We start from the raw sequence: 25,767 nt of genomic DNA, 5'->3' as shown, positions 1-25,767 counted from the left end.
GAAATCCAGCCCCCAGGGCCAGTGTCCCTGGGCACCCTGTGAGCTGTGCGGCGAGGCGGTTGCCCCGGTGGGGTGGTGTCCTGGTTCTGGCCAGGCCCCAGTTCAGCTCCCCAAGCAGCCAGCCCAGGAGAACTGAGTTAGTTGGGGCTGTTTTCTACAGCACCTGACATCACTCCCCCGTGAAAGGGGCTAGGCAGGGGGATTGGGAGAGGGAGGGAGTGAGGGGTGCGGCCGGGTGCCTCCAGGGCAGTGTGAGCGGGGCCGCGGCTTTGGGTGGGTAATGGCCAGTCGGTGCAGCTCTCTGTGTCCGCGTCGGTAAGGTCCTCACTCTGTGTTTATCACCGGGTGTGAGGGCCATGTGTCGCTGGCTGTCATTGTTCCCCCGACAAGGTGCTTTTGCCAGTCAGCTGCCCTTCTCCCAGCCCTCGGAGGCTCCGTGTGTTTCTCCTGTTGGAAGGCGGGAGGGAGCGAGCGGTGTGCGGTGCTCAGCCGCTGCCTGGGGCTCAACCACCACAGGTGGATGCGGCCGGCCGGCTCCTGGACAAGCAGCTGCGCGCTGCTGAGCTGTGACAGCCAGGGGCCTTGTGGGGCTTGCCGGAGCTTTGGCCACGCTGCGAGGCTGGGCCAGGCTGAGCCATCGCGGCTCTGCTCCGTGGCCGCGCTGGCGTTCCCCAGCACCGTGAGGCTGCTCCGGGGCTCCCGGGCAGCTCCAGCTCTTCCGCTGGGGGCCGTTTCCGAAGCAGCGCGGGTGCCGGGCCGGGCTTAGGCTCCGTTACCCTGCCCCGGGTGACGGCAGGGCCGCTCCGCCCCTGCAGCGGGATCGGGGCTGGAGCCAGAGCGACGGCGGAGATGGGGAGTGGGAGGCCGGACGAGGGGAGAGCGTTTGTAGGCAGGCGCTGCGAAATCAGCCCCGTTGCCATGGCAGCGGGGGCCTTTAATTGGCGGGCGGCGCGCAGCATGGCGGCCTTCTGGTGGAGCGCGGCGGGGGGGGGACCTTTTGTCCCTACTGAGAAGTGACAGGACAAGAGGAAACGGCGTCATGTGGGATGAGCGAGGCTCAGCAGGCGAGACCGCTCGGGCGGCGGCGTGAGGAGCTGCCCAACGGCCCCGTGAGGCTGCTGAGCAGAGAGGAGGAGCTCAGCGCCCCGAGGGAAGGCCGCTCCAGCAGGCTGGGTAAGGCTTCCTGCGTGCTGATGTTGGGAGGGGGCGGGCTGGGGACAAAGCTGGGAATATGTATTAGATGGCCCAGAAACTTGTGGAATGTGTCCGTGCAGTTTGTGTATAAACGAGCTAGCCCACGGCTTGGTGTGCCTTAGCAGGAATGACCCCCTAAGCGCCCAGCAGCGCTGCAATAAAGGAGCCCTGCTCAACAGTCATATCGGACTCGGGCTGTGAAGTGAATTACGCCGTTTCCCCACGTTTCCCCAGCGACTGAGCTGCTGCCCTGTCCCAGAGGGGCAGCTGAGAACAGCTCCGAGCTGCGGGGGCGGTGTGTGTGTGCCCCGCGGCACTGTCAGCTGGGGTGTCGCCAGCTTTTCCTTGGGGGGCCGGGCCCAGCCTGTATTTCCTCCTGCTGAGCTGGGAAGGGGATTGCCGCGCTTCCCCGGCACGGGGGCTGCAGCCTTTGGGGCCGGAATCCCCTAGTGCCCGGGCTCCGGCTGCCACCTGCTGCTCGAAGCGGTTCCCGGCCATCTCCAGAGGCCCGTGCGTGCTGTTTCCCAGCTCCACGCAAACCGGGGGCTCGAAGTCCCCGCGGGGCTGAGCGGTTGTGCCGGAGGCAGCCCACCGGCTCTGCCGGGCCGTGGTGGGGGGAGCTGAACAGCCGTTTGTTTCCCTCCGAGGGGCTCTGGTTGTGAGGGGGGATGAAGCAGGGAGCAGAGCAGGGTTTCCTAGAGTCAGAGCTGATTGAAGGGTTTGTGCATCAGCTCAGGTGGGCGAAGTGAAGTTCATCTCTGATTAAAGCCTCTGCTGCTCATGGGGAGTCCACAGATGCCCCTTTGGAGCGCCTGCCTAGGCCAGGAATATGCCTGTGACTGTCACCCTAATCTCTCCCTGTTGTGTTTCCAGGCGAAAGCCCTGCCGAACCTGCCAGACCTTCCAAGCTGGCTGGCAGCAGCAGTGGGAGAGCCCAGGACACCAGCTTGCAGGGCAGCAAGAAGTGAGTGCCTTTCAGACATGGCCTCTCCTGCTTGGAGATCTCTGTGTGCTCCCCAAGTCCTTCGGTCCTGCTCCATCCTTCGCTTCTCCCCTTTGCTCCCAGCCCTGATAGCAGTTGCCTGGGAAGGGGAGTTACCTGCTGTGCCCTCGGGAACTGGGAGCCCCGAGCAAGAAGCTTTCTGGCAGAGTTAGGTGCCCCCAGCCCTGTGTGGTGCTGCTAAGCCCTGGCTTGTGTCACAGGTCCTTCCTAGAGGATGACTTCTTTGGCCAAGTCCCTCGAGAGGCCATCAAAGCTGCAGAGGTGAGCCCAAATTTTCCTTCATGGCAGCTCCTTGTGCTGCGGCCACAGCCTCCAGCACCAGCCTCCAAAAGGAGAAGCGGTGCTGAGGCATTAGCAGAGTTCAGTCCACTCCAGTCCTCGTCTTGTTGCTTTCCAGCCCAGGGATGATGACGTGGAAGCAGATCTCCTGGGAAGCTCCAACCCCAGTTCTGGGCCAGGGAAGTGGTCTGTGAAAGGTGCTGGGAGACGTGATTGCTTGGGAGGAGCAGTAAAGACCCCAGGGAAGGCACAGGCTCCTGAGAAGGGTAAGAAGGGGATTCTGCTCTTCTTTTCACAGAAGCCCCTGGTTCCAAATGAGCTGGGTTCCCTAAAATCCTTTTCCTGACACTTTTGGGGCTGTCCCAGACACAGAGCGTTACTCTGGCCTTATGTTCTCCCTTGGGACATCCCTGGCTGGGCCTCTTGTCATGCTGCTGTAACATCCCAGGCGGCAGCAGCAGCAGCATCGGCCATGCGTCCGCTTCCCACCAAACACCAAGTGGCCATGCCCTGTCCAGGCCCAAGACCAGGGATCTTCCTGATGGGAGTGGCAGGAGAGCCGGTGGGGTGGTATTTAAGACACTCCAGTGTCCAAAGTGCCCTTCTCTTCCCCAGGCCCTTTTCTCCTTCTCTGCTTGCAAGGAGACTCCTCCAGAGAGATTCCCAGCATGTGGGGCCCTGTGTATTGCAATGTGGGCTTTTAGGGGGCTGCTGCCAGAAAGATCCCTGCAGCCAGGGTGGGAGAGGGGCACCTCTGCAGCACCTTGTCTGAGAGCTGTGGCCTCTCTTTCTAGGAGAGACCGTACTTGGGAAGAAGCAGCCACTTGAGTCCCCCTCTGCTTCCCGAAAGGACAAGAAATTTGACCTTGAGGGTAGGAGGTGGCTTCACTTCAGCAGAACGGGCAGTCGTGGCTTTGGGCAGATACGGTCTCCTGCCCCCAGGTGATGGGGTGGGGGTAGTGCTCATTGCAGGATTGTTCTCCTAAGGAATGTTGGTGGTGTTGGGTTTTGTTATTCCTCTCCTTTCATGCCCCTTCGGGGTCACTCCCAAATCTTGCTGATCCTTTGGCAGGGCTTTTGTCTGATGAGGAACAGGATGCTCCCGAGAAGCTGGCTCAGACAGCTCCTAAAAGCAGCTCTGAGAAGAAGCCAGAAGAGAGCAAAGAAAAAGGTAAGGGGAGGTTGCTCGTGGTATCCTCTTTGTAGTAAAGGATTCAGTCGCCTGGATTAGTTGGTGTGAGGTCCAAACTGATGAAACTGAAAGCCAGTGAGTTCCACCTCTTCCTAAACAGCGTGTCATTTCTGGAGCAGCTTGGTGATGGTGGTAATCGGGGCACAGCTCAGTGGGTGCTTGGTATTTCTAGTGTGCAGCAGGGTACAGAACTGACCTTTGCTGTCTGGGAATGGGGGCTCAAATCTTACCTTTGGCCTTCTCCAGCCTGTTCTGCACGTTGTCAAATGAGAACAGGTTTTCTGGGTTGGGATTTGGGTGGCGGAGAGCACCACTGGTTGACGTCAAAGCACGGTTGGGCCACTTCTGAGTGGGATCCAGCCACACTGCAGCTGTTTTTCAGGCACTCATCCCGCTGGTTCGTGCAACAGAGATGTTGATGAGTCTGATGTACCCTTAAAATCAGCTTTTGCCCTGATAAATCCATTCTAGACACAAATGGCAGCTGGAGGGTTAGGGCAAGGACACTGATGGAGCAGGGACTTGGAGCAAAGGGGGACAGGAATTTTCTGATGGCAAACTTGCGGAGCTAAAGAAGCTCCTGGTTTCAGTCAGAGCACCAGCAGTGTCCCGTTGGTGGATGCATGACCACAGACCAGGCAGCAGTGCATTGCCACGTTGTTACTTGCTGTGAGGTTTACTCCCTGAAACAGAGTTATTTGAAAACTTTGTGCATGCTGCAGAGACTGAAGAACAGGCAGGGCTGCTTTGCTCTGCTGTTAGAACAAACTGCTCCTACCATGTGTGATCCTGTCCACAGAGCCATCACCACCATGGACACCCCTGCACAGTGTGGCCCCAGTCCAGAAGAGGAATGAACTCACGTTTGAAGTTGACAGTGACGACCTGATAGACATGCTGGGATTAGGCAGTGGCACGCAGGATAAGAAATCCAAGCAAGGTGAGCAGAGGGGAAAACATTCCCTGGGGAGAGTGAGATTGATTTCTGCCGCCTTTGCAGGGGAAATGCCCTTTCTGCAGTGGTGAGCAGGGTGGTGAACGGGCCCTCGGTCAGGGTCAGCACAGGGGAGAAGGTGGCCAATGCCGAAGTGGTTTACTCTGCCCTCAAGGCAGCCTGGCTGCCATAACTCATTTGCCTTTGGACATGAGCTGATTCCCAACACAGATGCTTTTCCCAGCCACTCCGAGACGGCACGCTGCTTGCGGGTTTCCAGGGAAGATGTTTCCAGTTGGGTTTTCCCAGAGGCAGCAATCCCAGTGGGAACTGTGGAGGAGGAGCAGGGCTGGTGTCTTGCAGCCAGCTGCTCCTCTGGGTGCTGACTCAAGGCTGCTTGTCCAAACAGAAAAGGAAGATGGTTGGGACGATGACGATTTTGTCTTTGGAGGACCCCAGCGCAGGGAGGTCTCCACGCCCAGGGGCCGGGTGGGGAGAAGGCAGTCTGTGAGGTACGGTGCTCTGTGGTGTCTTCTCCAGCCGTGCTGCTCCTGTGGTGGGGCCGGCAGGGTCCCTGGGGTCCCCCTTGCTGTCAGCTACGTGACCACCTCTCCTTCCTCTCAGCAGGATTTCAGGCGAGAGCGGCAGGGAACCCAAACCAGAGCCTGGCTCTGAAGCCACAGCGAGCACGAGCCCCGTGCGGGCCAGAAGTTCTGCAGCCGCCTGGCTGGGTTTGAAGGAGGAGGTTTCCATGGATCTGGAGCCGCCGCTTCCAGCAAAGGCCAGTCCTGCCATGAGCTCCCGCTGCCGTGACGCAGATGGGCAGCTTGGCCCTGCCAGCCAGGTGCCAGATGTGAAGGAGGCAGCGGCGAAACCCAGCACAGCGGAGGAGGATGACTGGCTGAGCACTCTCTTGGCTCGTGACAAAGCCCTAGGCCAGGCCAAGGCCCAGGAGAGAAGCTCTGAGCACGCAGAGGCCCCAGGCAAAGGGCTGGAGCACCGCTCTCCCGTCAGGTAAAGGCACAGCCGATGGCCACAGCGCTCCCGTCTGCTCCACCTGTAGCTGCTCCAGCAGGACCCCTCAGGTCACATTTAAGGAATCAGCTTTAAGCACTGTCTGGTTCCAGAGTGGGGCAGGAACACGGGGCTTTCTCCCACAGATCCATCCCGCAGTCCTGTTACGGCTCTGGGCTCCCCTTCCAGTAGGGGTCAAGATCACACCCACTGCCCTGGGTCCTGCAGAGCTGTCCTGTGTCAGCACATTCCTGAGCTCCCCCTGCACTCCTTCCTGACGCCAGCCCCTTTCACTCCTCTTAGTTTCACGCAAACCACCTCCTCCAGTTTGGAGGCAGTGGCATGCAGGCAGGGCTGTATGACAAGGAACAGCCCTGCCAGTTGGAGAAACCCACCTCTCTCTGTGTCCCCAACAGGGAAGAGCTTCGGCCAGCCCAATCCAAGCTGGATGAATTCCTGGGTAGAGGATCTGTGGCCAAAATCCCGGAACAGCCAACCACGGGAGAGCGCAGAGACTTCCCACTGGATAAGAAGTCCAAGCAAGGTGAGCAGAGCTTTCCCCGAGAGACGGGGGGAAGGTCTGCAGAGGGGACAACATTCCCTGGGGAGAGCGAGATTGATTTCTGACACCTTTGCAGGGGAAATGCCCTTTCTGCAGTGGTGAGCAGGGTGGCTAATGGGCCCTCTGTCAGGGTCAAAGACAGGAGAGAAGGTGGCCAATGCAGAAGTGGTTTACTCTGCCCTCGAGGCAGCCTGGCAGCCATAACTCATTTGCCTTCGGACGTGAGCTGATTCCCAACACAGATGCTTTTCCCAGCCACTCCGAGATGGCCCGTTGCTCGCAGGCTTCCAGGGAAGATGTTTCCAGTTGTGTTTTCCCAGAGGCAGCGATCCCAGTGGGAGCTGTGGAGGAGGAGCAGGGCTGGTGTCTTGCAGCCAGCTGCTCCTCTGGGTGCTGACTCAAGGCTGCTTGTCCAAACAGAAAAGGAAGATGGTTGGGACGATGACGATTTTGTCTTTGGAGGACCCCAGCGCAGGGAGGCCTCCACGCCCAGGGGCCGGGTGGGGAGAAGGCAGTCTGTGAGGTACGGTGCTCTGTGGTGACTTCTCCAGCCGCACTGCCCCTGCGGTGGGGCCGGCAGGGTCCCCGGGGGTCCCCTTGCTGTCAGCTACGTGACCACCTCTCCTTCCTCTCAGCAGGATGTCAGGCGAGAGCGGCAGGGAACCCAAACCAGAGCCTGGCTCTGAACCCACGGCGAGCACGAGCCCTGTGCGGGCCAGAAGTTCTGCAGCCGCCTGGCTGGGTTTGAAGGAGGAGGTTTCCATGGATCTGGAGCCGCCGCTTCCAGCAAAGGCCAGTCCTGCCATGAGCTCCCGCTGCCGTGACGCAGCTGGGCAGCCCGGCCCTGCCAGCCAGGTGCCAGATGTGAAGGAGGCAGCGGCTAAACCCAGCCCAGCAGAGGAGGATGACTGGCTGAGCACTCTCTTGGCTCGTGACAAAGCCCTAGGCCAGGCCAAGGCCCAGGAGAGAAGCTCTGAGCTCTCAGAGGCCCCAGGCAAAGGGCTGGAGCACCGCTCTCCTGTCAGGTAAAGGCACAGCTGATGGCCACAGCGCTCCCGTCTGCTCCACCTGTAGCTGCTCCAGCAGGACCCCTCAGGGCGCATTTAAGGAATCAGCTTTAAGCACTGTCTGGTTCCGGAGTGGGGCAGGAACACGGGGCTTTCTCCCACAGATCCAGCCCGCAGCCCTGTTACGGCTCTGGGCTCCCCTTCCAGTAGGGGCCAAGATCACACCCACTGCCCTGGGTCCCGCGGAGCTGTCCTGTGTCAACACATCCCTGAGCTCCCCCTGCACTCCTTCCTGACGCCAGCCCCTTTCACTCTTCTTAGTTCCAGGCAAACTACTTCCTGGATCCTGCTGGAGCTGAGGGGGATGCAGGATTTCCCCTGCGAGGCAGGAACTGGTGTTGGGGGAAAGGGTCTTTTCTTTGATCACCTCCTCAGCTCTTCCATGTAGGATGCTTTTTGCTTGCAGCCAGCCAGCCGCCTCCACAGCAGCACCAGCGCAGGCAGCTGCCTTGCTGGACCAGGCAGCAAGCACGGAGGGCAGTAGGTAAGGCCGCCCTTGCGTTTCAGTCCTCCTCCATGGGTGGGATTTTCTCCAGAAAGCAGCTCCGTGGGTGGGACTGGGGAATGGGTAGAGCTGGTCACCAGCAGGGATCGCTTTGGCCTGGGACCTCTGTGCCTGGGAGGGAAGGCAGCTCTGAAGGATCATCAGGCTCTTGCCTGTGTGATGACATGGGAACGGCCAAGCTTTAAACTTCAAGAATTGGCCAGCACCCTACTGTCTGCATGTCTCTCCCTGAATGGTGCCATTGCTGGGTGTCACTTGTGTCCCTGTGCCCACGCAGACAGCCAGAGGTCCCTGGGCTCAGCACTGCCAGACAAGCCTCAGCTCCCCCTCTAGAGGCTGCGAAGGAGGATCCCTCCAGAGACACCAGTCCTGCCCCGGGTGCGTTTCGTGCAGTTGTACCGTTTGGGCAGCAGGATGCAGAGGGGCCCCCCTGGCCCAGGCTAAAAGAAAAAAGGCAGGAGGCACAGCATCACCCTTGGCTGTGTGAATGCTGCCCAGGCTGTGACTGGCCGTTACTGGAGCGAGCTGCCAAGCTGCTGGATGCCACCATCCCCGTTTTGTGGTGTGATGGGGACATGGTGCTGGGCTGCACTGAGCTCTGCAGTGCTGCCTTTGGGGCATCAGAGGGCTGCAAGGGACTTGCCCTCTCTGAGCAATGGGTGGGTGCAAGTTTGCCGTCCCTTCTGCTTCCCCCTTCCCTCTTGCTCCCACCAGCCCTGTCCCACTTGTGCTGGGCACTGGAAGCCCCCTCCTACTCCAGGCTGAGGCTGTGCACCAGTTCAGAGGCTACTGAAAACAGCTTAGGGGAGCCAACCTCCTCCTGAGGCCATGGAGTGGGAGGAGGAGCCCTGCTTTGCCCCCAGACTTACTCTACAGAGCAAAGTCCCAGCATGCTGGGTGGGGTAGGGGTGTGGGCACAGACAAGCCCGTCTGACCCCTCTGTCCCTGTCAGCAGCCCCTGGAGTGGAGCCGGGCACTTCCCACTCTGCCCAGGAGAGCCAGGCCCTCGTCCTTCTGGGAGGGGATGCTTCACTGCCACGTCTGATTCATGGGCTTATTCAATTTTCAGTCCCCATGGCCTTGACCCCAGGAGAGCAGGAGACACAGGGCCTTGCCCCGCTTGCGCAGGTAGGTCTGCTGGTCCCGTGTCCCCAGGAGGTGTGGGGCTGGGGTGGGTCACAAGCCCCAAGGAGTATTCCTCAGGCCAAAGCAGACGTGCTTTGTAAACCCCACACCTTTACACCGAGCTCTTGCTTGGCCTCCTTGCCCTGCCCTCAGAGGGTGGGGGCTGCTGAGTGTCACCTGGAGAGAAGGGACCCGGGCCAGCAGTGGGCTTGGGCTAGAGATGGGTGGTGGAGGAACTGCAGTAGGGTGGGGATGGATCACTCTTGCCAGGCTAGGAGATGTTCTCACCAGGGCTTTACCTTCCTGAGAACAGCCCTGTGTCTCTGCAGGTTACGACAGCCAGAGCACCCACAGCCCAGCTCTGCGAGGATGCAGCGGGCTGTCGAGCAGCATGGCTCAGTGCCCAGGCCCGCATAGCAGAGCTGGAGAGGCAGGTGAGCCCCATCACATGGGGGGGGACCGTGTGTGGCCCAGGGGAGAAGAAGGGGCAATGTCTTAATAATCTCAAAAGGGAAGGCAAGGGAAGGGAAGGGGAAAGCTCCCTGCCCAGGGCTGCCTCTGTCTACCAAGTGCTGCTGTGGGAGCTCTGTCCCCAGGGCAGCACAAGGACCTTCTCCCTGGGTGCCTGGCAGGTACGGATCCTGGAGCTGGAGCGGACGCAGCAGGACCTCTTGCTGGAGAGTCTCCAGCAGCAGCACCAGGAGGAGCTGAATCTCCTTGAGAGAACCCACAGGTACCAGGCTCTCGCCTGCTTTTCCCCTGTGTGCACTTTGGGTGGTGAGCGCCAGGTATTGCCTTGAAAACACCACTTCTTCCTTGCTGTGACCTCTCTGGGCAGGAGCCAGATGAAGGTGCTCAGGGAGAGCTACAGGCAGCGGGAGGAGAGGCTGCAGTGGGAGATAGAGCAGCTGGCAGCTCAGATGCGGACGCAGAGCCAGGACGCAGAGCGGGCACGGGCAGAGCTGGTGGCGCAGCACCAGCAGCAACTGGCCATGCTGGATCAGCAGAACACGCTGGAGATGGAGCGGGTGCGAGAGCTGCAGAGGTGAGAGTGGCGTGAGTGGCACACATGGGGGGCTGGTTCCTTCCTTTGGCAAAGGAACCGGGCAACAGGGACAGGGTGAAAGGTGAAACCGGGCTGCAGAAGCCCTGGGTGCTGGGCAGCCCCTCGACGGAGCCTCTTGCATGGTGCCTGTTAGGGGAGCACCAGTTTGCAAGAGCCTGTGGCCAGCTCCTTCCTCTGTGTCCTGCAGGGTGTCTGTCCAGGCGATGCGCAGAGACCACGAGGAGCAGATCCAGCGGCTGAAGCGGCAGAAAGACAGCGAGGTCGCAGCGTTGACCAGCGCCATTTCACACACCAGGTACCAGTGGTGGGTGGTGTATCCTCGCTTCAGTCCCTGCCTGCAGTGTTCCCTGTGCTGTGGGGAACCAGCCCTGGACCATGCCCTCTGCCAGGCACTGCCTCCAGGGATGGGGAGCTGTTTCATATCCATCACTGCCCCCCTAAGCAGCAGCTACACCTTCCTGCTGCTCTGCTGTGAGCCAGAGAGGTTTGGGGCAGGGTGTGCAGCCCTTGGCCCGCCACACATCCCCCTGTCCCTCGCAGCGAGGCATAGTGTGTCCCACAGGGGTGACCCTGTGCTCCTTCCTCTCTGCAGATCTCTGCATAGTGTCAGCGAGCAGGTGGAGATCTCCAGTGACCAGCAAGCCCTGCGGCACAAGGTGGAGGCCACGCAGCACGCCAACTCCGGGGAGCTGGCCACAGGGCCACGGCAGCAGGAAAAGCAGCTCCAGGGTACCTCTGCCATTCCCCTGTGCTGAAATGGATGCAGGGTCTACACTGGGGCTGGGGACACCCAGAAAACAGGGAGAAAGTTGGGCTCTGAGTCAGCCAGAAGCTGGGAGCCCAGGCTGGCAGCTGGACACCTTCGGACTGGAGATGGAGCCCAGCACGGTCGCTGGATATCTGAGGGGCTCAGACCGAAGTCTTGGGGATGTGCAGAAGGGGGTGCAGCTTTTCTGCATGCAAGCAGGGTGTGGACAGAGGGGCTTTCCCACCTCATGCTGCTCATGGCCCTGCTGCTATCTCTCCGCAGAGCTCCAGGACAGGCTGTTGCAGCACCAGAAGGACATGGAGGAGAAGCAGAGCCAACTCTGGGAGGTGGTTGGCAGAATAGAGTCCAGGCTGAGTGATCAGACTCTGCTGCTGCAGCAGGTGAGCCCACGCTGCACAGGTCAGCCCTCCAGCCTGGGTATGGGGCATAGGTCTTGCCCACTGGAGGTCCCTGGCCTGGAGCCCAGGGAAGTGGTGGCATCTCCATCTCTGGAGGGATTTAGTTAGATGTGGTGCTGAGGCACGTGGTACAGTGGTGGTTGGCAGGAAAGGGTGATGGTTGGGCACGAAGATCTGAAGGGTCCCTTTCTTCCAACCAAGACAATTGGAGGATTCTCTGATTCGGTAAAGGACCCCTGGCCCAGGGCAGTGAGGGGCCCTGTCCCCAGCCTCCCCAGCCGCTCTGCCTTGCAGCTCTCCTCCCAGCAGCAGGAGAACAAGGAGCAACACCTGCCGGACACATGCAGGATGCAGGCTGAGTACCAGGCCAGGCTGCAGGCCATGCAGCAGCACTTGGAGCAGCTGAAGCAGCAGGAACAGCGTGTGCATCAGGCAAACACCCCCTCACCCTCCCTTCTTCTCCTGGGGCCACCATGCCAAGGGTCCAAACCTTTGCAAATGGCTTCTGTCTCCCGGGGCTGGGGCAGGAGTGGATGAGCGAGGCTCAGCACATGAGGCAGCTCAGACGGCTGCGTGAGGAGCTGCCCAACGGCCCCGTGAGCCTGCTGACCAGAGAGGAGGACCTCAGTGCCCCAAAGGAAGGCCTCTCCAGCAGGCTGGGTAAGGCTTCCTGCATGCTGATATTGGGAGGGGACGTGCTGGGGCCATGGCACTTGGATCCCACTTTGTAGGAGGCTGGGGCTGTTCCTGGGGGCAGTTTTAGTTGCCCTCTTTACAAACCCGAGCTCTGAGTTGGTCTTCTCTTCCTCTGAAGGAGCTCAGCGCAGCTGTCTGGGCCAGGACAGTGCCAGGAGGGGCAGTAAGGAAGAGACAGCTGGGTTAAAGCCTGTTTGCACTGGGGAGTTGGGGAGGACCATGCTCCAGGGACATGCAGGCAGCAAAAAACGGGATGCTCTGTTGTCTCTAGCTGCAGGTCCTTTAACGGCGGCAGAACTACAGAGACAGGCTTCTCTGGTCGCTGCACACTCTGAAGAAGTCATGGCTGTGAACAGGTCTGCCCAGTTCTACATCAGTCTGATTAAGCTGAAGCAGGCAGCCTTGGAGGTGAGATGGCGGGAGGGGAAACCCATACGCAGCAGGAGGTGCCATGGATGGGGAGCTGCCCACTGCTCCCTGTGCGCAGGAGCGTTTGGGATGCTGCCCCTGCTTCTGAGCAACACCCTGGACTGTGAGCCCAGTTCTGTGGCACTCCCCCATATCCATCCCATCCATCCCTCTCTTCTCAGGACGAGATCGAGATACAGAATGAGTGGCGGTTTTTGGAGAGGCTGAGGAAAGCGCGTGGCAACGCTTCATCTCTGGCATCCTAAGGGAGGTGGCATCGCCAGGCGCTACCCAAGGGTGGGCTGTGCCCGTCCTCGCAGGAGGCAGCTGCATCCTCCCCGGGGGAGGAAAACAGGCGCGAACCGGCCGGCACGCACCCATCCTGCTCTGGCAGGGGGTTACCCCAGCTGATCTGCAGAGGTGCCTGGCATCCCCTGGCGTTCTGTGAATCCATAATAAATAATCCCTGTTCTCAGCTGAAGAACCCTCTTTCTCCAGCTCTTCCGTTGGGGGCCGTTTCCGAAGCAGCGCGGGTGCCGGGCCGGCCCCGGGTGGCGGCAGGGCCGCTCCGCCCCTGCAGCGGGATCGGGGCTGGAGCCAGAGCGACGGCGGAGATGGGGAGTGGGAGGCCGGGCGAGGGGAGAGCGTTTGTAGGCAGGCGGTGCGAAATCAGCCCCGTTGCCATGGCAGCGGGGGCCTTTAACTGGCGGCCCGCGCGGCGCAGCAGCCGCTGTCGCTCTGGCAACGGGGGCCTTTAACTGGCGGGCGGCGCGCAGCATGGCGGCCTTCTTGTGGAGCGCGGTGCGCGGAGGCGTCCGGCCCGGGCGGGCCTTCGCTACGGCCGGTGAGAGACGGGCCGGGGAATCCTCCTTCCCCCGCGGGTGGGCAGCGGCGCCGGCTCGGCCTGAGGAGGATAAATCCTGGGCGCCTGCGCTTCCCACGCCTCTCTTTCGGGGCTCCCGGGGGGGGGGGGGCGGCTTCGGCGCGGGGCCGCGCTCCTCTTCCGGGGCTCGGCGTCGGGGGTCTGTGTGTAAACGGGAACTCTTTGCGCTCCCAGCCGCGCTCTGCAGGCGCGGGACCCCGCTGGGGCCGATGCCCAACGAGGACATCGACGTCAGCAACTTGGAAGCGCTGGAGAAGTACCGCAGCTTCACTCGTTACTTCAGGCTTGCGGAGAAGGAGAGCAGGAAGCCCCGCTGGTGGAAGACGTACCGGCAGCACACCGACCCCCGGCCAGGTACTGCTGGGAGGAGCGGCTTTGGCAGCTGAAGGGCAGGGGAACTTGTTATCGGCCATGGGGTTGGCACCTTGTAAAGAGCCGGTGAGGTGCTCTGGCAGGAGAGTTGTCCCTTTGCTGAGGTGGAAGTTTGCAGAGCGCTGGTGACTTGGGGGAAGTTGAAAGGACCTGCCCAAAGTGTGGAGCAGCGTCAGGTGGTGGGTGGTTCCTGGGAACCCTGGTGGTGTCAGAGAGAACAGCCCAGGAGCCAGAGCTTTAGACCCACAGGAAATGCTTTGGGTTTTTCTGCGAAGCAGCTGCAGGGACCAGACCTGTTCCCCAGCTGCAAGAGCATGGATCTGGGGTGCAGTGACTTGAGGGAAGAGGAGGGAGCAGCAGCTCAGGGGTGCAAAGGGATGGCAGAGGTTCTAGAATCAAGCCTGTGGTATCTTGAGGTTTGCAGCCCTCTCACACGCTCTTTAATGACTTTGCAGGGGGGATTTGTTTGGGTAGGTTTGGGGGTTATTTGCGTTTTTCACATATGCAATTTTTTCACCCCTCTCTGAAGAGCCAAAGACTGACATCAGCCTGCCATGGGATAAGGTGCTGCAGGCAAAGGAAATGAAGGAAAGAAAGAGGATCCTGAGGGAGAACCGCCAAAATGCTGAGATGGAAAGAGCAGCACGGCATCTAACCAGTCTGTGCCCCACCCCTCCTGTCCCTTCCCCGGCCCCTCTGGGTCCCCAACTGCCTCCTGTAGCATTTTTCTGTCTTTGCAGCGCTGATCCCTCTTGAGGAAGTCAGAGCTGAGTGGGAGAAGACCAGTGGCCCTTTCCACAAGCAGCGTGTGGCGGAGCACTGTGGGATATTCCGTGACTTGTTCAAGGGAGCCACATTTACCCCTTGGGTTACCTTGACGGTGGAGTACAGCCAGGACGACGAGCACCTTGTTCCAGTCTACTATGGGAACATAGTGACTCCATCTGAGGTGTGTGAGGGGAGCTGGGAACAACCTCAACCCCATTTGAAGCTGCATGTTCCTGCCACTGTCTGCTCAGGGGGATTTGTTTGAGAAGGGTATTTGTGCTGTGATGAACAAAATCCAGTTCTTGGGCATGATAAGGACAGAGCCTTGTGCCAGGGTCATTGTTGACAGGGTGATGTTTACTGACACTCTGGGACCTCTCCAGATAGCATGGCCGTGGCACTGACAAGGTCCTGTTCATCCCCTTGGGAATCATGACCTGGTATTTGAGTGATCCACATTCTCTGTGTGTTGCTCATTTAGGCTGCCAGCCCCCCTGCAGTGTGTTATGAGGCAGATAAAGGCTCCCTCTGGACTTTGCTGCTCACAAATCCAGGTGAGTAGCAGGTTCTTTTGAAGGAATGCATTTAGACAGGGCTGTTTCACTGAGCCTGTGGGTAACTCCTTTCTCTTTTGGCTGTGTGGTCAGAGAAGATGCTGTCCCTTCGAAGTAGGGATGCACTACATCTGCAGGAAAGATCACAGCCTCCACAGTCCCTAGCAGCTGAGAAACAGTTCCACACACATGCCCTTCCCCTGCTGCACCGTGGGGTCCCACCCACGGGAGACAGTCCTCCTGGAACTTCTCCAGCATGAGTCCTTTCTGTTGGGGCATCAACTGCTCACCAATTGCCTTAGCGTGGCTCCCTTCCATGGGGTGCTGGCCTTCGGGCCCAGACTGCTCCAGCCTGGTCCCCCACAGAGTTACAAGACCCCCAGTAAATCTGCTCTGGCATGGGTCAGTCTCTCCACAGGCCATAGGTGGTCTCTGTTCCCCGTCCTCATCCATGGGCTGCAGGGGGACTGCCTGCTTCACCATGGTCTTCACCACGGGCTGCAGGAGAATCTCTCTCTCCAGCACCTGGAGCACCTCATTCTCCACTCCCCACCCCCTCTTGCTCCTTCTTCCCTGGCTTTGGTGTCCGTGCAGCTTGTTACATCTTCTCACTCCCTTCTCTGATGGCAAAATGCCTCTGCCTGCAGGTTTTTTCCTCCTAAATGTGATTCCCAGAGGGGCTGTGAGCATCACCAATGAGCTTGGCCTTGGTCAGCAGCAACTCTGGCCTTGAATTGGCCCATGTTTACTCTCTGGGGTCTGCAGAGAGCTTCTAGCTGCTGCTTGCAGACACCATCTCTGCAGCCCCCCTTCTCTACCAGCACTTTGCTACACAAAACTGCAACACTGAGGCACAGTGAAGAGCTGACCAGGAGACAGGGCCTTTAGCCTTGCAGTGATATCCGTAGAGGTCTTTGTTCCTTGTTTGAAGCTCAGTTACTCCAGCCAGGTGGCAGGAGATGGGACAAGGGGAAATGGCACTAAGCTGGGCCAGGGCAGGGTCAGATTGTTTATTGAAAGAGCTGTCAGGGCTGGAACAGGCTGCCCAGGGAGGGGCTGAGTCACCTGGATTGTTTAAAAACAGGGTGGCTCAGGTACTTGGGGATAGGGTTTAGCATAGGACAGGAACGGGTAGGACTTGATGATCTTAAAGGTCTTTTCCAACCTTGTGATTCTGTGATTCAGTTCTGTAAGGAGGAGTTCCTTGTCTCCTAGGAAAGGAGTGTTGGGAGCTGTGGAGCTGCCCCCCTAGCCTCTGTTCAGAGCGGGTCTGGGCGTTCTCAGCAGCGGGTTGTCTCTGAGTCACCTTTCTCTCTTGCAGACGGACACTTGCGGGAGGCGGACTCGGAGTACCTCCACTGGCTGGTGTGAGTACTACACCTGCGCGCTGCTTGGCTCAGGGAAAAGCCCGGCCGGAGAGGGCAGAGCTGCAGCAGAGCTCGGGAAGAACTCTTTGCTGGGACGTTTCCACAGCTTCCGCTGGTGCTCCTGCCAGGAGTTGCTTTCCCTCTGTGTTCTGGGTGCTGGTAAAGATGCACCAGTTCCAGGTGTTGCTGCTCTTTGGTACTAAAGTGACTGGGTGTGATTTTTCTTCCTGTTAAAGCAGCCTGTGCTACCTGTTTGCTTGTCAAATGGGCATCTAAGTCGTGTCCCAGTGTAGCACAGAGGGATTTGAAACCCTGGGTGAATCTTCTGGTCTTGCTGGAGACAAGTGGATGATACGTAGTGAAGTAAACTTCTTTGTGTTCAGGACAAACATCCCAGGCAACGACATCGGGTCAGGGAAGGAGATCTGTCATTACTTGCCCCCTTTCCCTGCCATGGGAACTGGCTACCATCGCTTCATCTTCCTCCTCTTCAAGCAAGACTGCCCCATAGATTTCAGCGAGGATGTGCGGCCGATGCCATGGTAATCAGGCTCTCACTGTGCTGGTTCACAGTCAGGTCGCTTGGCTGTTACTGTTGTGACAAGGTGCTGTAGGAGAGCACTTGGTTTTAATCTGCAGGCTTGTTCAGGCTGGCTTTGAGTGTGTGTCACCTGAAGCCACAGTCAGCAAGCACTGCAGAGTCCTGTTGTGTTAAACCAGGCTGTTAAAGTGATTTGTCTTGCCTGGGGCAGAGACATGCACAGACCTGGAGCAGCTGGGATTTTCTTTTGGTGATTTCCTTTTCTACCTCTGTTTCATAGACCCGGGGGTGATGTGGAAAAGGAGTTGCCTATTAGGGCACTTCAGCTCTTGTGCTTGTGTCTTGTTTCCAGCCACAGCCTCAAGATGAGAACCTTTAGCACGTTTGACTTCTACAGAAAGCACGAGGATGCAATGACCCCAGCAGGACTGGCCTTCTTCCAGTGCCAGTGGGACAGCTCCGTTACTTGGGTCTTCCATCAGCTTCTCAGTAAGACACACAACATGCAGGGGTGCTGGAGGGGTCCCATTTGTGGGCCAAGACATGGCCCCTGGGCGTAACGTGCAGGGTGGGTGGGTGAGGTTCTCACTTGGTGGCTGCAGGTGCTCACTTGGTCCTGTCACTGGTCTAGGATCTGTGTTACAGCACAGACTGGGTACTTCCTGAGCCACCCCTCCTCCCCCCAAACTAATGGCAGCCTGAGGAAACAACCTGTAAAAGGCTGTTTTGTAGGATAATGCCACGAGGGCCTTTACCAGGCCTTTGTGTTTGACCAGCCCTGGTCCTGTACCTGCCTGGGGCTTTCCCTAGTGGAGGGGAGGGCCTTGGGGTTTGGATCCCAGCCAGCTTGCTAACGTTCTGCATCACCCCTTTACAGATATGAGAGAACCTGTGTTTGAATTCGTGCGGCCACCCGTTTACCATCCTCCACAGGTAAAGTTTCCACGCCACCAACCTCTGAGGTACCTGGACAGATACCGAGACACCGAGGAGCCCACCTATGGCATTTACTAGGGGCTTGGCTATCTCTTGAGGCGCCCTGGTGTTTGCTGGGATGCTGGGCTGGTGGGGCTGATGGCTTCTCTGCATTCACACGGCTGTGCAGCTGGCAGCTGCCTGTGCCTCTGGAGTCTTAAGTCCCTTGACTCCCAGTTTCCCCTACTGGGGGCTGAGGGCAGTGGGTGTTCACAGTGCTGGCTGCTATGTGGTCAAAAGGCTACCGAGAGAGGATGTTCATAGATGAAAGCAAATCCATGGCCGGGCTGAAATCTTGCTGCTTGATTCTGTAATGGTGGCAGGGTGGAGTCCCCTGATTTGCTCCTCTGAGAGGATCTGGGCCCTCCTTTTGCCTATTTATGGAACAAACAGAGCCAGGCAGGCTGGATTGCCTCCCTTTACTGTGCTGTGATCCAGTCAGTGGTTATTTTGGGGGTGCCTGTTTGGCCTGCTGTCCAAGGTGACAAGTGGGGAAGGTTGTGTTGATGGCTGGGTGGGATCTTTGTTCTGCCTCTTGCCCTGCTGGCTGGCAGCTGGTTTGGCATGGTGTTTTGATGCCCCTGCACTGGATTTTCTGTGCCTGTTATGCAAGAATAGCAGTAAGAGAGTCAGGATATGATACTGCAATGCCCCTTTCTCCATCTGTACAGTGATTTGATTTCAACATGTTGGCTTTCATTTATGCAGCCCTCTTGAAGAGTGGGGTCTGATTAAACACACACTGCACGATGCTGGCAGCGCTCCTTTGTCTTTATTGGGAAGGGCTTGGTATCCCAGCTGGGGGGCTCGGCAGGGTGCAGGGGAGAAGAACAGTCCCTCCACTGGCTGGGGTCCCGTTCTCTGGGACGTCGTAGGGTGGGAAGGATGTGACTGCACAGGTGCTAAACCTGCCCCCAGCCATTGCGGGGAGCGGAGCCCCGGCGGGGCAGCGGCAGCTCCGGACGCGGGGGGGAGGCGGAGCGGGCGGGCGGGGCACAGCGGCCGCCCGCCTCCCGCTGGGGCCGGCGCCGAAAGCGAAACGGGGCGGGCAGCGGGGCCGGCTGCTCGGGGCGCTCAGGGATGGAGACTGCGCCCGGGAGCGCCCCGCCGTCCTCCGCCGCGGCACTGCGGTTGGCGCTGGCGGCTCCGGGCCTGCCCGACGGCCCGTTCGGCTGCCCCATCTGCCTCGACCTCCTGAAAGACCCGGTGACGGTGCCGTGCGGGCATAACTTCTGCCAGGGCTGCTTGCGGGCGCTCCGCCAGCGGCAGGGCCCCCCCGACGGCAGCGGCGGGGCGGGCGGGGCCGTCCGCTGCCCGCTCTGCCAGGAGCCCGTCCCCGCGGCCTTGCGGCTCTGCAAGAACCGCGCCCTCTGCGAGGTGCTGCCCCTGCTGGCGGCCGCAGCCGGCGCCGCCGTCGGTTCATCTCCCCCGTCCCCAGCCGCAGGGTCCCCGATGGCACCGGGAGCCGAAGAGGAGGATGCGGCGGGTGAAGAAGGAGCGACGGTGTTGTGCGACGTCTGCCCGGCGGGGGCGCGGGTGGCGGCGGCGCGATCGTGCCTGGTCTGCCTGGCGTCCTTCTGCGAAGCCCACCTGGAGCCCCACCGCCGCGCCCCCGCCTTCCGCGCCCACCGCCTGGTAGCCCCGCTGCGGCGGCTGGAGGAGGGTCTCTGTCCCCGCCACCTCCAGCCCCTCGACGGCTTCTGCCGCACCGAGCAAACCTGCGTCTGCGCCCGCTGCCGCACCCACGAGCATCGCGCCCACGACGTGGTGCCCCTCGAGCAGGAGCGGGAACACAAGAAGGTGCGTGGGGATGAGGGGGGGGGGGGGAGGTTCCCACGTGGGATTGTCCTGGCGGATGCGGGGGACGCTGGTATGGGGGTGTCCGTATGGGGCGCGGTGCTGGCGGGGCATCCGAGGTGGGGAGGGATGGGACAGGCTTCAGCGGGGAGGGTGCTCTGCCTGTACCCCTACCTGGGACCTAACTCTGGCATGGGGGTGTCCGTATGTGGTACAGTGGTGGTGAGGTATCCTGGGTGGGGTGAGGTGCTGCACCTCTGGTCCATGCTGCACCCACATCCCCACTGGGACCTTGTCCCCAGGTGGGAGACATGCAGGTGCAGCACCCCCCGACCCGCCACAGGGGACCCCCACATCCCGGCATGGGGGAGAAGAGCGCTGTGCCACCAGGACACCCAGTAGGGTGGGGACAGGGCGTGCAAACAGGGACAAGCATTAGGGACAGACCTGCTGTCAGACAGCCTGTGGGGTTTGATCACACTGGGTCCCCTGTGGGTGCAGGGCCGGGGGCGAGGGCGCCTGGGACACCCTGCAGTGGCCGCTCCTGCGGTCATGGGGCACCCGTCTTCTCCGTCTCGTTCCCACAGCCTCATCAAGGCGGTTTTTCTCCGCGCGCTGGCAGCTTGCCCGGCTGCTGCTCCCGCTTTCTGAGCCCTTTGTGTCCTGGCTGTTTTGGCAGCAGGGGTTTTTCCGTCACTCCCATTCCCAGATGTGGCTGACTCACCTCCCAACTTCACACCCACTGAGTCTCCTCGGGAGCCAGGGCTTGGAACCCAGCAGAGTGCTGCCTTCCTGGGCACTGCTGCCTTGAGTGTGTGGGGCCTCTGTGGGGCTGCAGGCAGATGGGACCCTGTGAGGTTTGCGGTGTGGTGGCATCCCCAATGTTGGCATGGGGCACTGGGGGACCTTGCGGAGGTTTGCACTCTGGGAACTGCAGGAAAACACTTCTGCTGGTGTTATTAGTCATCAGATTTCTTAAAATAGGAAGTGTGTGATCCCAGCTCCAAGGAGCTGCTGGGCCTCAGCACGCGCTGCTTAACGTCGCCCGCGTGGCATCTGCAGCCGCTGTCTGGCACTGCCCGTGCGCTGTGGTGTGGGGAGGATGCACAGGGAAAGCGCCTGTCCCCCCACACCGGGCACAAGCGTTTCAGGGAGCTGGTGCAGGGGGCTGTGTGTCAGAGGGGGGGATCTTCTCCAGTTGGGGAGTGCAGTGCCCTCCTGGCTCCCGAGGGACCCGTCCTCGTGATGGGCAATGGCTGGCGCTAACAATAGCGCATCAGGAAACACCGCGTTCGGACGGTGCTTCCTTTGCAGCCACACAGCACCCCGTGCTCCCGGCTGCTTTGCTTTGCTCTCAAGGAGAATTGCCCTGGAGACTCAGCGCTGTTTCTGAGTGCTCCCTTTCGGTTTCTGCACCCATCCTGGGTGGACTTTTTCCCAGCCCTGGGACACACGCTAGGAGCACGTGGCTCAGCTATGCTTGCTGCAATCACTGCCCGGGGGGGTTTGCTTTCAAATTCCTATTTTGTTTGGTTTGTGCTGGGACCAGGATGGAGAACACGGAGCTGGGCACAGCCCTTTGCATCCTGGCTGCTCCTTTTGTTTTCCAACTGGGTGAGGAGGGATGGCTGCAGGTTGGATGGGGGCGGGGGAGCAGGGAGGAATGGGAAAACAGTGTGCAACGGCCTCACACCCATCAGCAGAAGCCTGGTAGCAAGATCACAGTCAGAGAGGGACTGTGGGTTGAACTTACAGAGAGGCAGGGTCCCCCTTGCCTCCTGCTGTGGGGGTGGGGGGCAGAGCTCAGTGTTTATCCCTCGTGTCTGCAGGCTCAACAAGCCAAATTCCTCAGCGATGCGGAGAACGAGCTGGAGGAGCTGGCAGTCACCATCGCGCAGGCCAAGAAGATGGTGGAGCTCATTAAGGTGACTCTGTAATGGCTTTGCTGCTTTAGCACAGCTCTGCTAGGCCAAGGGGTGGGGGTGGAGGAGCCACGAGTTTATGGGACACGTGGGGTGCAGAGGTGGTGCCCACAGGGGTGCAGGCCTTCCGTAAAATCCCTGGTAAGGATCCCTGAGGGTCCTTGTTTCCTCTCAGGGCATCTCTGGTTGCTTCCATTTGCAGCCTGGAAGGAAGAATGGGGCAAAGACTGTGCTAGGGCACCCACTGGCTCTCACACTTTCTCTCCTCAGGCTCACAGGGGGTTTGGTCCCCTCTGGCCCTTGTGCAAACACATCACTTCTCTGTCTGGGGACATGAGATATGGTGGAGCACTTAAGCAGCTGTGCCCACTCCCTCAACACTTGGGTTGCAAAGTGCTCCAAGTTTGTGGTTGAAGGGGGTTATGGGGTGTCAGGGGGATCCCACAGAGCTGAGAGCTGGGTGCTGGGCAGGGAACAGGGGTGCTCTCCTGCACCCTTGCCTGTGGGAGGTAACCTTAACCCTTCTCTCCCTGTGCTCAGGGTGCTGCCACGAAGGAGAGGGAAAGAGTGGAGAAGCTCTTTGCAGAAGCCTCTGAGATCCTGGCAACCTTCCAGAAGGAGGTGACTGGTTTCATTGAGGATGGGGAGCGCTCCATGCTGGGGGAGGCCGAGGCTGATCTCCGCTGGAAGGAGGAGAGGCGAGCCAACCTGGCCCAGTGCAAGCAAAACCTGGAGAACGTCCCCAGCACTGACACCATCTACTTCCTCCAGGTGCCTGGGTGGGATGGGGCAAGGGGAAGGAGCTGGTGACATTGTCTTTTGGGGTTTTGTCCTGTTTCATGTGAAGCTAGGTGCCAGGAGCCCTGGGATGTGAGCGCTGCAGAGTCTCACTCCTCTTGGCATGGTCGCCTCCCCTCCTGACTCCTGGGGGAACAGGTGGCCAAGACTTTCACCTTCATCACCCCCACCTCACCCCAGGGGAAGCTGATGTGCTGCCCAGGCCGCATACCCAGGTATGGGGGGCAGAGAGTGAGAGGTCGGGGTGCCCTGCTGCCCCCATCCAGCAACCCTTCACCCCTGGCAGCACAGTGAGAGGACACCTTTTTGGGAGGAAATGCTGTTCGTGAGGTGGGCATGGTCTGGGTCCAGGTTTGAAAGGGCTTGAAGAAGGTGCCAGGAATGTGTGGCCAGGAAAGCGCTCTCCTCCCTTATGCAAGGCTGTCCTTGCGCCAAGTCCTGCAAGCTGCCAGTTCCCAAATCCTCTGGGGAAGGGTGGGGTTGTGGAACAAGAGACAGCTTGGGCTTGTTTGAAACCTCCTGAAGCTCTGTCTTTTTGGCTCAGGAATTTCAGGCCTTAAAAGTAGCCATGGAAGAAAATCTCACCCCTGCTCCAAGTTTCCAGAATGAGCTGAACTTCACCAAATGCACCCAGGCTGTGGGGGCCATTAAGAATGTGCTGTCTGCTGCCTGCAAGAACCAGTGGGACCACTTGCAGGGAAAAGGAACTGATGGACTGACTTACCAGGAGACAAAGGAAGGTTTGTGTCCACCCAGTGCCTCTGCCCTGAGGTTACCTCATCACCCTCTGTCATCCCCCTGTAGATGGGAGATGCCTGCAGGCTGGAGGGCCCCTGCAAGTGCTGGCCTCTCTCCCTCCAGCCCTGGAAGCTGCCAGCATGGTTGCACTGCACGTTGCACAACCCCTGGCTGGGCTTACGCCTTGTCCTTGAGGTTTTATGAATTTTTCCAAGGAGACTGGAGAGGCAACAAACAGCCTGGGAGTTAGGCAGGGCCCTGTGGGATGGGGCAAGTGGCCAAAGTGGCCTCCTGTGAAAGGGGACTCTTTCTTCCCAGGATGGATGGCCCTCCTTATGGGGCAGGCTGCCGTCTCCCAAACCTGGCAGGGTTAGAGAGCCTTTGTGGCAGCTTTACTGCCCGTGCTCTCATTTAACCTGAGCTCTCTCCTGTCTCTCATTTTTCTGGTTGTCTGTGGGAATTATCACTGGTTCCTTCCCACCCACCACCCCCCCATTACCCCATCTCCCTGGGGTGGCAAAGGTGGTATCTGACACAGGAGGGATGTGTGGGGGGAGCTGGGGATGCCAGTTGGGGATTGGGTACTGTCAGAGTGCTCCAGTAACACCCTTGTTGGTGGCATCACTTCTTTGCTGATGGGAAACCCTTCTGTCCCTGTCTCTGCAGCGTTGGCCGAACCCCGATTTCCAGACAAGTCAGACAACCCAGCCTGCCGGGAGAGCCGTGATTACTTCCTGAAATGTAAGCAAGGGACTTTTGCTTTGACAGCTGTTGCTAAGGTCCATCTTCCCTTTCCTCTCTCCCAGCCAGACAGCTCCTTCCCACGTGCCTGGGCAGTGCTGGTCCCCAGCCGATGGCTGGCAGGAGCGCTGCCGCCACCAGAGAAAATATTGCTCACCCCACAGGGAAGCTTCCTTGCTTTCCTGACAACAGCCATAATCTGTTTAAGGGATATTTTTTCCCTCTTGTTTGTGGTTCTGCCAGACCAGCTGCTGGGGGGGTGGGCTGCAGGACATAGCGTGTCATTTCTGCTGCCTTCCAGCCCTTGGCAAATTGGATCCTCCATTAAATTAGGTCAGACAACTATTTGGATCCTCCATTAAATTAGATCAGTTTGTGCATCTGCGTTGTTTGCTGCAGAGCAGCAGACTGATGAGGGTCAGCTTCAGTGGTGGTAAGCAGAGGGACAATCCAGTGGCTGAGCAGACAGCGAGACAGAAGGGGCTGGAGGGTGCAGGGCTGGGTTTGGGCTGCAGCACCCCATGCATTCCCCCCCTGAGCCTTACAGAGAATGTGGGGTCACCTCCAGAGATGTCCTTATGGGGCAGGATCTGCCTCGGTGGCACTGGTGCACCTCACTGGGAGCTGGGCAGCAAAGCCAGGTCTCAGGTGGGGCATGCCGTGCCGCTGCTACAGGGTTTGGACATGCCATGGGCTCAGACCTGCGAGGCAATCAGCAGAGATCTGAGTCCAGGGCTGTTCCTGCTGGATCCAGCAGCAGTTCTCATGTGGTCCCGCACGCTGGCTGCCTCTGCTCCCAGGGGAGCCATGGGGCAGTGAGAGCCAACAGTAGGGAGCAGCTGGTTTGTAGCCCACAGTCATCCTGCTTATGGGAGCATCCCCTCGCCACGGTGAAGCGAGCAGCTCAAAACAGTTTTGAGGATGTGTTTTTAAGTACACACGTTGCTTGGGAACTGCTTATCAAAGCTCCTCATTGGCTGAAACGGGCCATGGGATTTAAAACAAGGGGACAGAGTGATGGTCTGAGTCAGAAAGGATCGTGCTAATCACCAAAGGCTGGAGTGGGGAGGGCTGGGGAGGTTTCCCCCTGTCCCCCTCCTCATCCTCATGTCTCCTTCCTGCCCCACACAGTTGCCTTTATCATTGACCTGGACAGTGACACGGTTGACAAGTTCATACAGCTGTTTGGCACCAAAGGGGCCAAGCGGGTGCTGTGTCCCATCCCCTACCCAGAGACCCCAACCCGGTTCCTCAACTGCGAGCAGGTGCTGGGTGAGAACATCATGAACAGGGGCAAGTACTACTGGGAGGTGGAGCTCATTGATGGCTGGGTCAGCATCGGTGTCATTGCTGGAGACTTCGACCCCCGGGAGTCCTACAACTGTGGGCGCCTGGGACGGAACAAGAGGTCCTGCTGCCTGCAGTGGAATGGACAGAATTATGTGGCCTGGTTTGGTGGCTTTCAGTCTGTCATCCATCAGCCTTTTTTCCAAACTATTGGGGTCTTCCTGGAGTATTCGGAGAAGGCCCTGACCTTCTACGGAGTCAAGGATTCCAAGATGACCTGTCTGCAGGAGCTCAGGGTCTCCCATTGTCTCAAGGGTCAACCCAACCCCTTCCAGAGCGAGATCAACCGCTTCTTTCCCAATCTGTTCATCTGCAACCTGAAACCAGCCTTCTTCCTGGAGAGCGTCGATGCCCACTTCCAGATCGGGCCGCTGAAGAAAGATTGTGTGTCAGTGCTAAAGCGGAGGTAACTGCCCGGAGAGTGGGAGCCTGGGAAGCCCCAGAAGAGTCTCTTCTGCATTGTATTGCTGACATCAGGGCCACTCCTTGGCAGCGTTGTATTTCTCTGTGGCACTCCTCCCTCCTCGCTCTGTGCTGTTGGTGACCCCGGGGTGGATGAAGCTGGCTGGCTGGCAGAGCTGTGGAGGGAGCTGGGAGGGAGTTGGATCCCAGTGCCAGCTCTGCTTCTGAGCCAACTTGGGCAAGTCTCTGTGCTGGTCCCTGCCCCTGTTTCCCTTTCTGGACATCAGGGACCACGATACAGCCTTTCTTGGTAAAACACATTGCTCAGGAGAAGTGTCATGTAGATCTTG

The 25,767-nt window shown here is 59.3% G+C and overlaps 3 protein-coding genes across 3 annotated transcripts; all 3 read left to right on the top strand.

Moving 5' to 3' along the window:
* Positions 1–1,046: 1,046 nt before the first annotated feature.
* Positions 1,047–12,687, top strand: FBF1 (Fas binding factor 1; the record flags this gene model as incomplete). The annotated part of the gene is made up of 25 exons (XM_084273734.1): positions 1,047–1,173; positions 2,068–2,158; positions 2,398–2,458; positions 2,595–2,673; positions 3,271–3,348; positions 3,549–3,647; positions 4,468–4,608; positions 5,012–5,114; positions 5,227–5,616; positions 6,033–6,160; positions 6,599–6,701; positions 6,814–7,203; positions 7,652–7,729; positions 8,028–8,128; positions 8,820–8,878; positions 9,205–9,309; positions 9,508–9,608; positions 9,714–9,920; positions 10,129–10,236; positions 10,534–10,670; positions 10,972–11,090; positions 11,403–11,540; positions 11,636–11,768; positions 12,076–12,212; positions 12,395–12,687. The coding sequence occupies 25 exons, from the start codon at positions 1,047–1,049 to the stop codon at positions 12,476–12,478; spliced, it is 3,297 nt and encodes a 1,098-aa protein (XP_084129860.1). The 3' UTR covers positions 12,479–12,687.
* Positions 12,688–12,989: 302 nt separating this feature from the next.
* MRPL38 (mitochondrial ribosomal protein L38) lies at positions 12,990–18,418 on the top strand (the record flags this gene model as incomplete). The annotated part of the gene is made up of 9 exons (XM_084273733.1): positions 12,990–13,056; positions 13,270–13,449; positions 13,997–14,125; positions 14,208–14,416; positions 14,717–14,789; positions 16,111–16,156; positions 16,540–16,698; positions 17,050–17,186; positions 17,575–18,418. The coding sequence occupies 9 exons, from the start codon at positions 12,990–12,992 to the stop codon at positions 17,709–17,711; spliced, it is 1,137 nt and encodes a 378-aa protein (XP_084129859.1). The 3' UTR covers positions 17,712–18,418.
* Positions 18,419–18,752: 334 nt separating this feature from the next.
* Positions 18,753–25,425, top strand: TRIM47 (tripartite motif containing 47; the record flags this gene model as incomplete). The annotated part of the gene is made up of 6 exons (XM_084273561.1): positions 18,753–19,472; positions 21,299–21,394; positions 21,932–22,162; positions 22,734–22,929; positions 23,594–23,668; positions 24,800–25,425. The coding sequence occupies 6 exons, from the start codon at positions 18,753–18,755 to the stop codon at positions 25,423–25,425; spliced, it is 1,944 nt and encodes a 647-aa protein (XP_084129687.1).
* Between the last annotated feature and the right edge of the window lie 342 nt (positions 25,426–25,767).

This window comes from Gallinula chloropus (genome assembly GCF_964237585.1).
Source record: "Gallinula chloropus genome assembly, chromosome: 20".
Classification (NCBI taxonomy): domain Eukaryota; kingdom Metazoa; phylum Chordata; class Aves; order Gruiformes; family Rallidae; genus Gallinula; species Gallinula chloropus.
The sequence above is the reverse complement of the archived record's forward strand: the minus strand, read 5'-3'. Positions and strand labels throughout refer to the sequence as shown.